Genomic DNA, 11,944 nt, shown 5'->3' on the forward strand with positions numbered 1-11,944 from the left:
CTAAAACTTCCACTACAAAAAACTCCTTCGGACAGTTTTATCTGAGTATACCAGTTTTATTCCCACGCTTTATTCATTTTACACAAACACAGGTGGGTCTACGAACTCAAGTTTCAAGGGCACACTGTCCTAAGCAACTTGAATTTTATCATGAAGGTGACACAGTGTCACGTAAACCAAAAGTTGTGTATTAGATAAAAGTGAAACTCTAAATATAGATGACAGCTGTTTAAACAGGAGATAGAAGTGAGGCTCTGAGCACCCACGGGAGTGAATATAACAGGCCTCAGTTTTATCTTACTGATCTGAAGAGTGTTCATTAATCCAGTGTGTGTGACTAATATAAGTAATAATAAATGATATAAAAAGAGTAACAGTAAATGCCAATATCAAAGTGATAAAAATTCCCAACATATTCACTTAGAATCAAGAGGCAAGTGCACCCTGGACAGGTTATCAGTTAACACAGAAAGAAAGAAAGCAAATAACAAGACACATGTCTTTGGGGTGTGGGAGGAAGAGTACCTGGTGCAATGTTCTGTGTAGGTTTTTAAACAACTGTTCTGCTGGTTCTATCAGAACCTCACTTACATTTCAGCATAGCTCCCAAGCTGCAGCAATCAGAACAAAGTTAGACCAGACTCATTAAATAAGTCACATGAAAACTGACAAACTTCTGCAAAGCTGGAATTATACTGACAGTCCGTGCATGCTTTTGTTACTCACTTGAAAGAAAAATTTTAATTTTTGTACAAGTTGAGTCACAAAGGACATTCAGAGATGACCCAAAAAACAGTCATTACGAATCATCAAAGAGTATTTCTGTTACAACTGATTACTGACAAGTTTCATCTATAAATGTATAAATTTAGAACAAATACCTTATTCACTGAAAGACTGTACTATCACTTTAATGAATACAGTTTACATTTTTGTGTATCAGTCAAATACAGCGTTTATAGAAATAACACTAGTGTAGTCCTCCTCTTCCTCATTGCTTCGACTCGTACTAAAATATTAAATAATAAACTGTTGGTTTTATTATTATGTAACTATAATTAGAAGTCACCTGTTTAATTTTCGTTGAGTAATTATCTAATTAGAATCTCATATGTGAATTTCCCAAACATGTTTAATGTTGTCCATCAGTGGAAGCTTCTTCAGCCGTCTTCAGTCAGTCCCTGATCAATGCTTTATGCCTTTCTATGCAAACTCACTGACTTCCTGTTTTACTCAGCTATAAAACTCCACAGCAGACTGTGGTGTGGAGATCTCATTATGTCACTTTCACCAAAAAACATGTTTTCTGTAGTTCTGTTCCTGCTCTTAGCAGCTGGATGTGAGTCTCTTTAGATGTGCAGTATTCATCAGTTCTTGTTTTGTAACATAACCTGTAATTTGACACAACATATTTCTTTTAACAGGTGTGAAGTGTGAACAGTTGACCCAGCCGGCCTCTGTGACTGTGCAGCCAGGTCAACGTCTGACCCTCACCTGTCAGGTCTCTTATTCTGTTAGTAGCTACTGGACCAACTGGATCAGACAGCCTGCAGGGAAAGCACTGGAATGGATTGGAATGGCATCTGCTGGATCTACAACATACTACAAAGATTCACTTAAAAGCAAGTTCAGCATTTCCACAGACTCTTCCAGCAACACAGTGACTTTAACTGGACAGAATGTGCAGCCTGAAGACTCTGCTGTGTATTACTGTGCCCGACAGCCACAGTAACACAAAGCATCAGCAGCCCTTAACAAAAACCCCTCAGAGCACTAACCCCTGTAACACAAACCCACCACAGGAGGCGCTCTCAGACCACAAATTGTTTCAAAATCAGTTCACTGGTAAATGGAGATGCAGTCTGTTCAGAAAATAAAGCACAAACTTTATGCATAAATAATTTAGGATTATCATAGCATTCAATTCTATTCAAGTCATTTTCTTTTTAAATTGTAGAAGGTGTAATAAAAAAAATATAAAATTTGTCCCTCTCCTTTTTAAAGTCTGAGGCATGCCCAGACTGGCTCCAACCTGGTGTCTGTTTTCAGCTTCCTCAGACATTTGTGTGAACGTGTGGTGATGAGAGTAGAATGTGCAGCTACAACTGAGCAGATTTAACAATTTTCTGTCCACAGTTTGTAAAGCTAAAGTTGGCACGCCGTGTGAGCAGCAAGACCAGGAGTATTTTTTTATACCTTTAATTTACCAGGTAAAATGTTTGAGAACCAGTTCTCATTTACAAGCATGACCTGGCCAAGAGGCCCCAGTAGAATCAGGTCCATTACATATAGATACACATAAACATACCAAAAAGCAATTAATCAATAAATAAATCAGAGATTAACATGGAACATTCATGTAAATCATGACAACTGGATAAAAACAGGAATGAGGAGAAGAATAGAGGAGTTAGCATAAAGGGGAGAGAGGGGACATTAACATGTGTGTGATTGTACGCATGTATGAATATATATAGGAGAAAGTGTATGTGAGTATGTAAATTAGTGTGACCTGGGGTAGTCAGCGTGAACAACAGTCAAGTATGATCTGTTGAATTTTATGGTTGAAAGTAGTAAGAGATGTTAAAGTATACTTTCACAGAGTTATGCTGCATGACTTTGTGTCCCAGGCTGGGACTGTTAACGAGTTCTCTGCTGCTAATGTCATAATGTTCAGTGAATGGGTGGGACTCAAAACGCAGGATTCTGATGGAAAGTTCACAAGTTTATTGTCCAATAAGGGTTTGGGGACTGAACAGGGGAATCTCAGATCCAGAGGGGGTTCAGGTTTCCAAACAGGATCCTCCATCGTCACTCATCTCACTCTCGCCTCGCTCAGGGGAAAAACACACAATCTGGTGGGCAGCTGAATATCTGTGCAGACAGAAGAAGCAGGCGAGTGATACAGCAAATGAGTTCAACAGTGCAGGCAGTAAACAAGTGCCGATTACTAACATGACTCGACTGACAACCCAGCACTGACTGAATGACCTGCTTCTGCTTAAGAAGCCACAGTAAAGCGAGATAATGAGCCACAGGTGTGATCATCCTCTCCAGGTGTGCAATCAGCTCCCAGGAACCCCGCCTCCAGTATACCAAAGCAGGACACCAACTTCAGACCACTGAGGCGAGGTAGAGAGCAAGAAAAGGAGAACAGAGCACCAATCCAAACAGAACAGGCAGGCCCTGACAGCTAAACATTACTTAGAAACAAAATCAGCAAATTATTACAGCATTTCTACAGATACAGTTGTAAAAATGATATTTACTGCATGTTGCATTAAGACATCAACTGTCTAAGACCATTCTACAATACTGGATGTATAGTGATAGCAGATGACTTCATCATGTCATAAGGGAATCTTTGTTTGTTTGTTTTGTTTTTTTTACTAAAAAAAGAAAAAAATAATACATACTTTTGTTCTACCCTTTCAGCCTACAATAAAGCAAATATTTGATGCTCAAAGCTTTTGATTTCTCTCTGGAAGTGAAGCAAATAATTTGGGAAACTCATTTTACATAAACTTACTTTAAACAACCCTGAATTGTCTTTCACTGTTTCATTATAAAGTTTTTACCTCACAGTATCTGAATGTTAAGCCCAGTCTAGTTGCATACCTCAAAGAGGAGGAGCCAATGCAAAAGCACTGATAGCTTCTACACCTTCATATCTGACTGCAGAGATGAAGACAGAGAACAGTGGACTCTCATCTTAACATGATGGCCTGTTGGACGGGACTGCTCCTCTTAACTCTCTGCTTAGCAGGTGACAAGTTTTTGCATGTTTTTTTTTTTTTCAGATAAAATATTTTGTTCCATGCTTTGAAATTGTGCCTGTTATTGATTTTCTCCCTCTTTTTTTTTTTTTTATCTTGACAGGTGTTAATAGTCAGACTCTGACAGAATCTGAACCAGCAGTTAAACGACCTGGAGAGTCTCACAAACTGACCTGCACAACCTCTGGACTGTCATTCAGCAGCTGGTGGATGGCCTGGATCAGACAGGCTCCTGGAAAAGGACTGGAGTGGATTGCTACTGAAGCACTTAGCAGTGGCAAATACTACTCACAGTCAGTCCGAGGCAGGTTTACTGTCTCCAGAGACAACAGCAGAGAGCAGCTGTATCTGCAGATGAACGGCCTGAAGACTGAAGATTCTGCTGTTTATTATTGTGCTTGAGATCCACAGTGAGAGGAGTTGATTCAGCAGCTGTACAAAATCCTACAGGTATTATCTGATCCACTCCCACAATTGGTCTCATCGAGAATGGAGAAAAGTCTGTGTGTATCAGTGAGAAGAAAGAAGAGTTTAGATTACTTCAGTTTCAAATATACAGGATCCTGTGAGGAGATGATCAGCTTCACTCTAACAAATGGTAATGGTAAATGGACTAGTTCTTATATAGCGCTTTTCTACTCAGTCAGAGCACTCAAAGCGCTTATACAACATGTTTACATTCACCCATGCACTCCCATTCATACAAGCACTTCCATGTTTAGTAAGCTAAGTGCTTTTAATTAGCTAACACTCACACACATTCATACTCCGACGGGACGGTCGGAGAGCAACTTGGGGCTAAGTATCTTGCCCAAGGATACATTGGCATGTAGCCTGGAGTAGCCAGGAATCGAACCGCTGACCTTCCAATCAGTAGGTGACCCGCTCTACCTACTGAGCTACAGCCACCCACATAACACAAGACAAAGGCTGATGATGATGATGATGATGATGATATGAAATCATTCAGCATCAGCTGTGACATATCTGGTTATTCTTTGACTTGGAACAGGTTGGGTTAGATTAAAAACAAACAAACAAACAGTGCTCTCAAGAACTTGTTTAGCCACAACATAAACATGCCTGCTGGAAGACTAAATAAGGATTGGGAAGAAAAGGGCAAACAATTCCCACTCATATATTTAAATCAATAAGTATTAGTTACTGTATCGATTCTTTTTAAAGTATTAGCCTGATAACAGGAGGAAAAATACAGTGAATCCCACAGAGAGCAGTTGCACAATACGTAAAGTGGTGAGGAAAAGACGCTGAGCGCTACATTTTTCATTTAAATTTTTACTATGTCTTACTTACAGATAATTAGACATATTAGCAAAACTAGACTACTCGTGGTATTGCCAGATGTTATCTGCTTGCCAAAATATTTAAAAGCAATATAACTGAGTTTTTGAATACCGAATTTCTCCTGTAGAGAGAGCCCTATGCACAGTTTTGTTGTCTCATAAACACATCACCACGAGTTTACATTTAATTTGTTACAGAACATCTTGGAGACTTTTAACCATACAGTACAAACACTCTGATTAGAAAGTATTAAAAATTATGGAAACTATGATTTCCTGTAGTTTATTCATTATTATTTGTTTCTATGGCATGAAAATGTAAAGTCGTGGTCCTGGGTGCTTTTGACCCACTGTGTTTTGTTTATGCTTTGTTTTTTATTGTATTTATCTTTTCTGGGTTTCTTTGGTGATGTTTTGATCTCTAGGTCCTTGTGCTTCCCCAGTGTTCAGTGTCTAATCTACGTCTCTGTTCCCTTGTTTGACTTCCTGTTTTATTTTGATAGTCATCTAGTCCCTGTGTGTTGTGTTCTTAATCTTAAACCTATACAAAATACCTGCACTCCCCATTTAACCACACACCCCTGAGTATGGCTAACCAGACAAAGTAAATATTTTAACTTTCTTTTAAAAACAATCTAATTAAATTCAAACCTTTTAATAAAGTTTTTTAAATAAAGTAGTAAAATTTAGGATCACACAATAAGATGTGAAACTGACATCATTGTGACTGTTTAATCACTGTGGAAGGCAAGTGGCATAAACACTGATCTTACCTAAATGTTATTGAATCCTGGACTCATTTAAACATTTATTCAGACATCTGACAGCAATTTTTTTAGTTATTTATGATTTCTCACAAAAACACATTTCAAAAAGATGGAGTAGTGTATGTCATTACCATGTGAATGAATTTTGTCCTGCTCTTCTGTGTAATTTTCCAAACTATTAACTGAAAATTTTACTCTATTTAAATGACCCTCTTTGAGTCACAGTTTTATATGTATGTGTGTAGCACATAGAAATGTACAATACAGCAAGATTAACAAAAATATCAATTTCAATAATTTGAAAGTATTAGTAGTCTTCTACCTCATTGCTTGGGATTATTCTAAAATATAATGCAGTATAATCATCTGTTACAATATGTAACTACAACCAGAAGTCACCTGTTTGATTTTTGTCTTACAGTTGAGTAATTATCTCATTAGAATCTTTATGTGAATTTCCCAAACATGTTTAATGTTGTCCATCAGAGGAAGCTTCTTCAGCAGTCTTCAGTCAGTCCCTGATCAATGCTTTATGCCTTTCTATGCAAACTCACTGACTTCCTGTGTTACTCAGCTATAAAACTCCACAGCAGACTGTGGTGCGGAGATCTCATTATGTCACTTTCACCAAAAAACATGTTTTCTGTAGTTCTGTTCCTGCTCTTAGCAGCTGGATGTGAGTCTCTTTAGATGTGCAATTTTCAGCAGTTCTTGTTTTGTAACATAACCTGTAATTTGTCATAAACATTTTGTTTTCACACAGGTGTGAAGTGTGAACAGTTGACACAGCCGGCCTCTGTGACTGTGCAGCCGGGTCAGCGTCTGACCCTCACCTGTCAGGTCTCTTATTCTGTTAGTAGCTACTACACAGCTTGGATCAGACAGCCTGCAGGGAAAGCACTGGAATGGATTGGAATGGCTGCTGGATCTACAACATACTACAAAGATTCACTTAAAAGCAAGTTCAGCATTTCCACAGACTCTTCCAGCAAAACAGTGACATTAACTGGACAGAATGTGCAGCCTGAAGACTCTGCTGTGTATTACTGTGCCCGACAGCCACAGTAACACAAAGCATCAGCAGCCCTTAACAAAAACCCCTCAGAGCCTCAACACTTCAATTCACCAGAGGAGGAGCCTTTGGACCACTGATAATTTCTTCACATAGATCACTGCTGTAGGGGGAGGCAGTCCATGCAGCAGTAAAAGTGTAAAAAAAAAATCATAACATTGCATAAAATATGCCAACATAATACCAAGTACTAATATTGAACATTTTCCAGTGAAAGTAATAATTCTGTCTAACTCATACCATTTACAAAAGTTCACTGTAATTTCAATAATGAAGATCTCTATTACCTTTGCCACCTCCATTCCTGAGTGTTTGGGTCAAAGTTAATTGTGTCATCACAGTTGAGTTAGGGCAGCATGTAGGCCTATATATGTGTGCTACAGTAATTCTTTTCATTCAAGGTTTTAATTAAACAGCTTCTTGTTGTTTTAATGTTAAAAAATTTTATTAAAGCTATATTCATATATGAAACTGCATCTCTCTGGTATGTGTATTTTTAAACCTGTGTAGCCTTCCTTTTAGTGTTATAACATTCAACCTGAAATACCCTCAGGTGGTGTTGTCGAGAGTAGAAAAGTGTCATAGAGTAGAAAAGCACTGTAAAAGAACCAGCCCATCATATGCCTCCCTCTACTACCAACACACAGGACTATAAAGGGTTATACACACACTGCACAATAAATGGATCTGTGGCACACATATGCTCACACTCACACACCCACTTTATCCTTAGATTATGTTACTATGAAAATCTTCATGAGGCCGTTATCATGAAACCGTTTTCCTTTTCTTACTGTGTCAGACTTTTTAAAATAAGACTTTTATATTTGATATTTTATTAGTATTTACTGTATATTTGATATTAATTACACTGAGTGAAACCGAAATACAACTGTATCTGAGTGTAATGATAGTAAAGAATTCTAATTCTGACATAGACAATTATTAATATAAAATAATGGAACCGTGAGTAGCTACATTTTAAAATGGACTCTTAGAGGGAAACTAATTCTGGTAACCTCTTCATGTTGAAGACTTAATAAAACTTTTGTGTTTGTAGAGGAAAAAAAAATCTGTGAGGAGGAGTCAATGCAAATTCTGTATGTCTTAAAGCTACTGAGGTGACTGCAGGGGTTGACAGATGTCTGACATCGAGCGGTCACACAGTTTAAAATGATGGATGTAAGAACAGGACTGCTGCTTTTTATGGTTTTATGGGCAGGTGAGACATTTCACTCAGGTTAAGGGCAAATATGTCTTCAGAAACTAATCAACTTACTTCATGTAACTATTGTCTTGTTTTGACAGGTGTTGATGGTCAGACTCTGACAGAATCTGAACCAGTGGTTAAAAGGCCTGGAGAGTCTCACAGACTGACCTGTACAGGCTCTGGATTCACATTCAGTGACTACTGGATGCATTGGGTCAGACAGGCTCCTGGAAAAGGACTTGAGTGGGTTGCCACTATCCAAGTTACTAGCATATTCTACTCTCAGTCAGTCCAAGGCCAGTTTACCATCTCCAGGGACAATAGCAGACAGCAGGTGTATCTACAGATGAGCAGCCTGAAGACTGAAGACTCTGCTGTTTATTATTGTGCTCGAGAGCCAAAGCCACAGTGTGTGGCACTATTTAAGCAGCTGTACAAAAATCCTGCTCCACTTAGTTTTATGGTGCTGAATAGATCCCAAGGAAGAACTACGTGTTTATGTTGAGTTGTTTTAATTACAGTAAACTCTGAAAAGCAGTGAATCAGACCATCGTTACCCAGCAACAATAACCATAATCTCCTTTTGTTTTGTTTTTTTAACACACTGGAGGAGATCCAGCATGTATAAGTACAAGAAGAAGTGGAAATACTGGAAGTTGTAATGAGTAATTTAGAAATAGCAGCTGTGGTGAAAACAGCACAGAGCTGCATGAGAAGATGATCCTGAACAAAATATGAGCCAATTTGATTTTGTTTAAGTTTTTTTCATTTTTAGAGACCTATTCCCAGTTCCCAGTGTTTTTCATGCCTTGTACAGACCCATTTCACAGAAGTAGACTTTTCCTGTGACCCTATACTGTAAAGGAAATACCATATAGAGAACTCCATTGACACCATGGTCACCAATCATCGGCAGAGATGAGATGGTAAAAGAAGGATATTATTTGACTTTTATTTGCTAGATAAACTCATGCTCTCATGTGAACATTACAGTAAATACAGTAAATTAAAAATCCAAACTCCATCCTTCCTGTGTGGCCAGCTCACTACAAAACACAGCTGTTGTTTTGCAGCAATAAATTTGACTGCACGTTTTATGCAACACCAAGCAACCTCTGCAGAGAATAAGGCAAGCCCCGAGGAGTTAGCTGAATGATAAGAATAAGGTAAGGGCAATCCGGGCCACACCTACACCCTGAGATACTCTGCTGGGATAATAAGCTGACCAAAAGAGGAGATAGAAGCCACTGACGTCAAGAAAAAAAAAGCTCCTTATCATGTGTGGAGAGTTTCACCCCAAAGCCAGCACCCTGAGACTTTATACTAAGCTGAAGGAAGAAAGCTGAGGACTAGTGAGTGTCAGAATCATTATCCTGGATGAAACAACAAAGATCCGTGAGTACATCAGGGAAATTGCAACAACTGACCTCCTGAGTACCTCAGGCAGCAGAAACCCAGGAAAGAAGAGAAGGAAGAACAAGAACCATCATAGAAGGACAGGCCTCTGCACGGCATGTGCCACCAGCAGATTGAAGAAGTGGCTGATATTCAAAAATCCTACCAATGGCTGGACAAAGCTGTACAGACAGCACAGAGGCACTAATCAGCTGATTGATTACTTCAAGTTCAAACATGCTCGATCTTGTGAGGAGATTAGAAATTTCATCATAACGCAATAGGAAGATAAATTATTATGATGGGAAGTTTTTCAGCATGATCTGTGATATATTCTGATTATTTTTCGATTTGGAACCGGTTGGATCAGTTAAAAAAAAAAAGAAACAAAAAAAAAAGGTAACAGTGTTCTGCATAGAAATTCTTGCAGGAAGACTTGTTCTGTCCCTCACACTTGCAGTAAGATTTGTTTATTTGTTTTAATCCCAGTTGGTCAACATTTGAATTCTCTTTTATGTCACAAGAGGTCAGCCTTGCTACATTTGTTGTGTTTTTCGACTTTTGATTCTGAATAATAGTGCCATCTAATGGCTAATGGCCGTAGGCAGCAAGCCAGGTCAGGGAAGCAGCCATGTCATGCTCATGCTTTCAAGGACAAAAGGGTCTTCATATCATCTGTGAGCCTTGGCAATTCATAATCTGTAAGTGTAGAACTGCACAATAGTTTATCGTATGTTAGGTAGCATTTTGCCTGTTTGATTGTAGTTTCTTTTATCATTCTGCTTATAGATCAGTTTCCCAGTTTAAGTAAGAACAAGCTAATGCTACTGTCTTTCAGTTCTGTCTACCCTAGTTTTGGCTAAAGGGCATATGAATGTTTACTTTGTAGTTTATTTGTGTAATGACTTGTGACAGTATGTTTAGGGATGTGAATTTGTTTTATGACAAACCACTTATGTACATCCTCGATTCTCCCTTTGTTACAGTTTTACAGTAAAAAATGGGTCTCAGTAAAGAACAGAAGACAACGTCACAGAGTCTCATCATTGCTGAATCCATTAATGTTTAGCTCGCTGTCTAGGTTAATTACATAACAGTTAGGGCAGAAGAAGACTTATAAAGAATCTGGAGACTTAGTGAAGTTAAGCCATGCCCACTCAAGTAATTAAATTAATAAATGCAAAATATAAATCTAAAATAAGATCATATATATCTTAAATGCACTGTATTATAAACACTTTGTTTTTTCTTATCCTAAAATACAATGATACTGCTTCTTTTTAAAAAAAAATTGTTTGAGAACTGAAAAATATGCAGTGAATCCAGATGGGAACAATTACACAATACAAAAAGAGTTGAGGAAAAGAGACAACTCTACAGTAATGTCTTTGCAAGTAGTAGTACTACAACACTTTGTAGCTTTGAATTTGTCAGTTTTTACTAACAGGGAGTAGTTAATGCACCAATTCCTATAGTGACTTTTAATTCGACATACACTATAGCAAGAAATTAAAAATGTCAATTCAATTGTCTTTGAAATCTTCTAAATGGACACAATAATTATTTGTTGAGTGAATACACATCAATAGTTATTCCTGCTCTCTAATGGCAAAATAAACCATCATGTTCTGGCTTTGTATTAATTAATCTATCGTAGATATTTTTTTTAATGTAATTACATGTCATATTACATCAGACTGTGTTTCAAATGACAAAGCATTAACACTGAATTGCATGAGATGTTTATTATTACCAACAACAAATTACGGTTAACTTTAAGTCAACCTAAGTAATAACTCAGTAGTAATTGCACAGTTCTATAGTTAATTCAAAATCCAAGCTTAAAGTGCTTTCCTTCCAGTTTTGAGGAGGAGCCAATGCAAATATTTTACACCTTCCATCTCTACATATCTGATTGCTCAAAGCGTGACAGATTACTGGAAAGACAGTGTTAAACACGATGGACTGTTGGGTAGGGCTACTACTCCTGACTGTCTGCTCGGCAGGTGAAGCTTTTCACTTATGCTATTTTGATGTGTTGCTCTTTATGTATGATGAAGATCATTTTTCTTTATTACTATCTGCCTCTTTATTTTCTCGTCACAGTCATTGACGGTCAGACTCTGACAGAATCTGAACCTGCCATTAAACGGCCTGGAGAGTCACACAGACTGACCTGCACAACCTCTGGATTCACATTCAGCAGCTACGCTATGGTCTGGGTCAGACAGGCTCCTGGAAAAGGGCTGGAGTGGATTGCTTATGTTAGCGGCAGTGGGGGCACCACCTACTACTCTCAGTCATTTCAAGGCCGGTTTACCATCTCCAGAGACAACAGCATACAGCAGGTGTATCTGCAGATGAACAGCCTGAAGACTGAAGATTCTGCTGTTTATTATTGTGCTCGAGAGCCACAGTGA

At 38.2% G+C, this 11,944-nt stretch overlaps 3 gene segments (V, D, J or C); all 3 read left to right on the forward strand.

Moving 5' to 3' along the window:
* The first annotated feature begins 1,260 nt into the window (after window positions 1-1,260).
* On the forward strand, window positions 1,261-1,732 carry LOC115783998 (Ig heavy chain V region 5A-like). The segment is given in 2 exon segments: window positions 1,261-1,339; window positions 1,425-1,732. Coding segments are annotated over 2 exon segments (369 nt in total).
* A 4,737-nt stretch (window positions 1,733-6,469) lies between these two features.
* Window positions 6,470-6,957, forward strand: LOC115784014 (Ig heavy chain V region 5A-like). The segment is given in 2 exon segments: window positions 6,470-6,523; window positions 6,611-6,957. Coding segments are annotated over 2 exon segments (345 nt in total).
* Window positions 6,958-11,474: 4,517 nt separating this feature from the next.
* On the forward strand, window positions 11,475-11,944 carry LOC115784409 (Ig heavy chain V region 914-like). The segment is given in 2 exon segments: window positions 11,475-11,530; window positions 11,631-11,944. Coding segments are annotated over 2 exon segments (360 nt in total).

Source organism: Archocentrus centrarchus, chromosome 8, assembly GCF_007364275.1.
Source record: "Archocentrus centrarchus isolate MPI-CPG fArcCen1 chromosome 8, fArcCen1, whole genome shotgun sequence".
Classification (NCBI taxonomy): domain Eukaryota; kingdom Metazoa; phylum Chordata; class Actinopteri; order Cichliformes; family Cichlidae; genus Archocentrus; species Archocentrus centrarchus.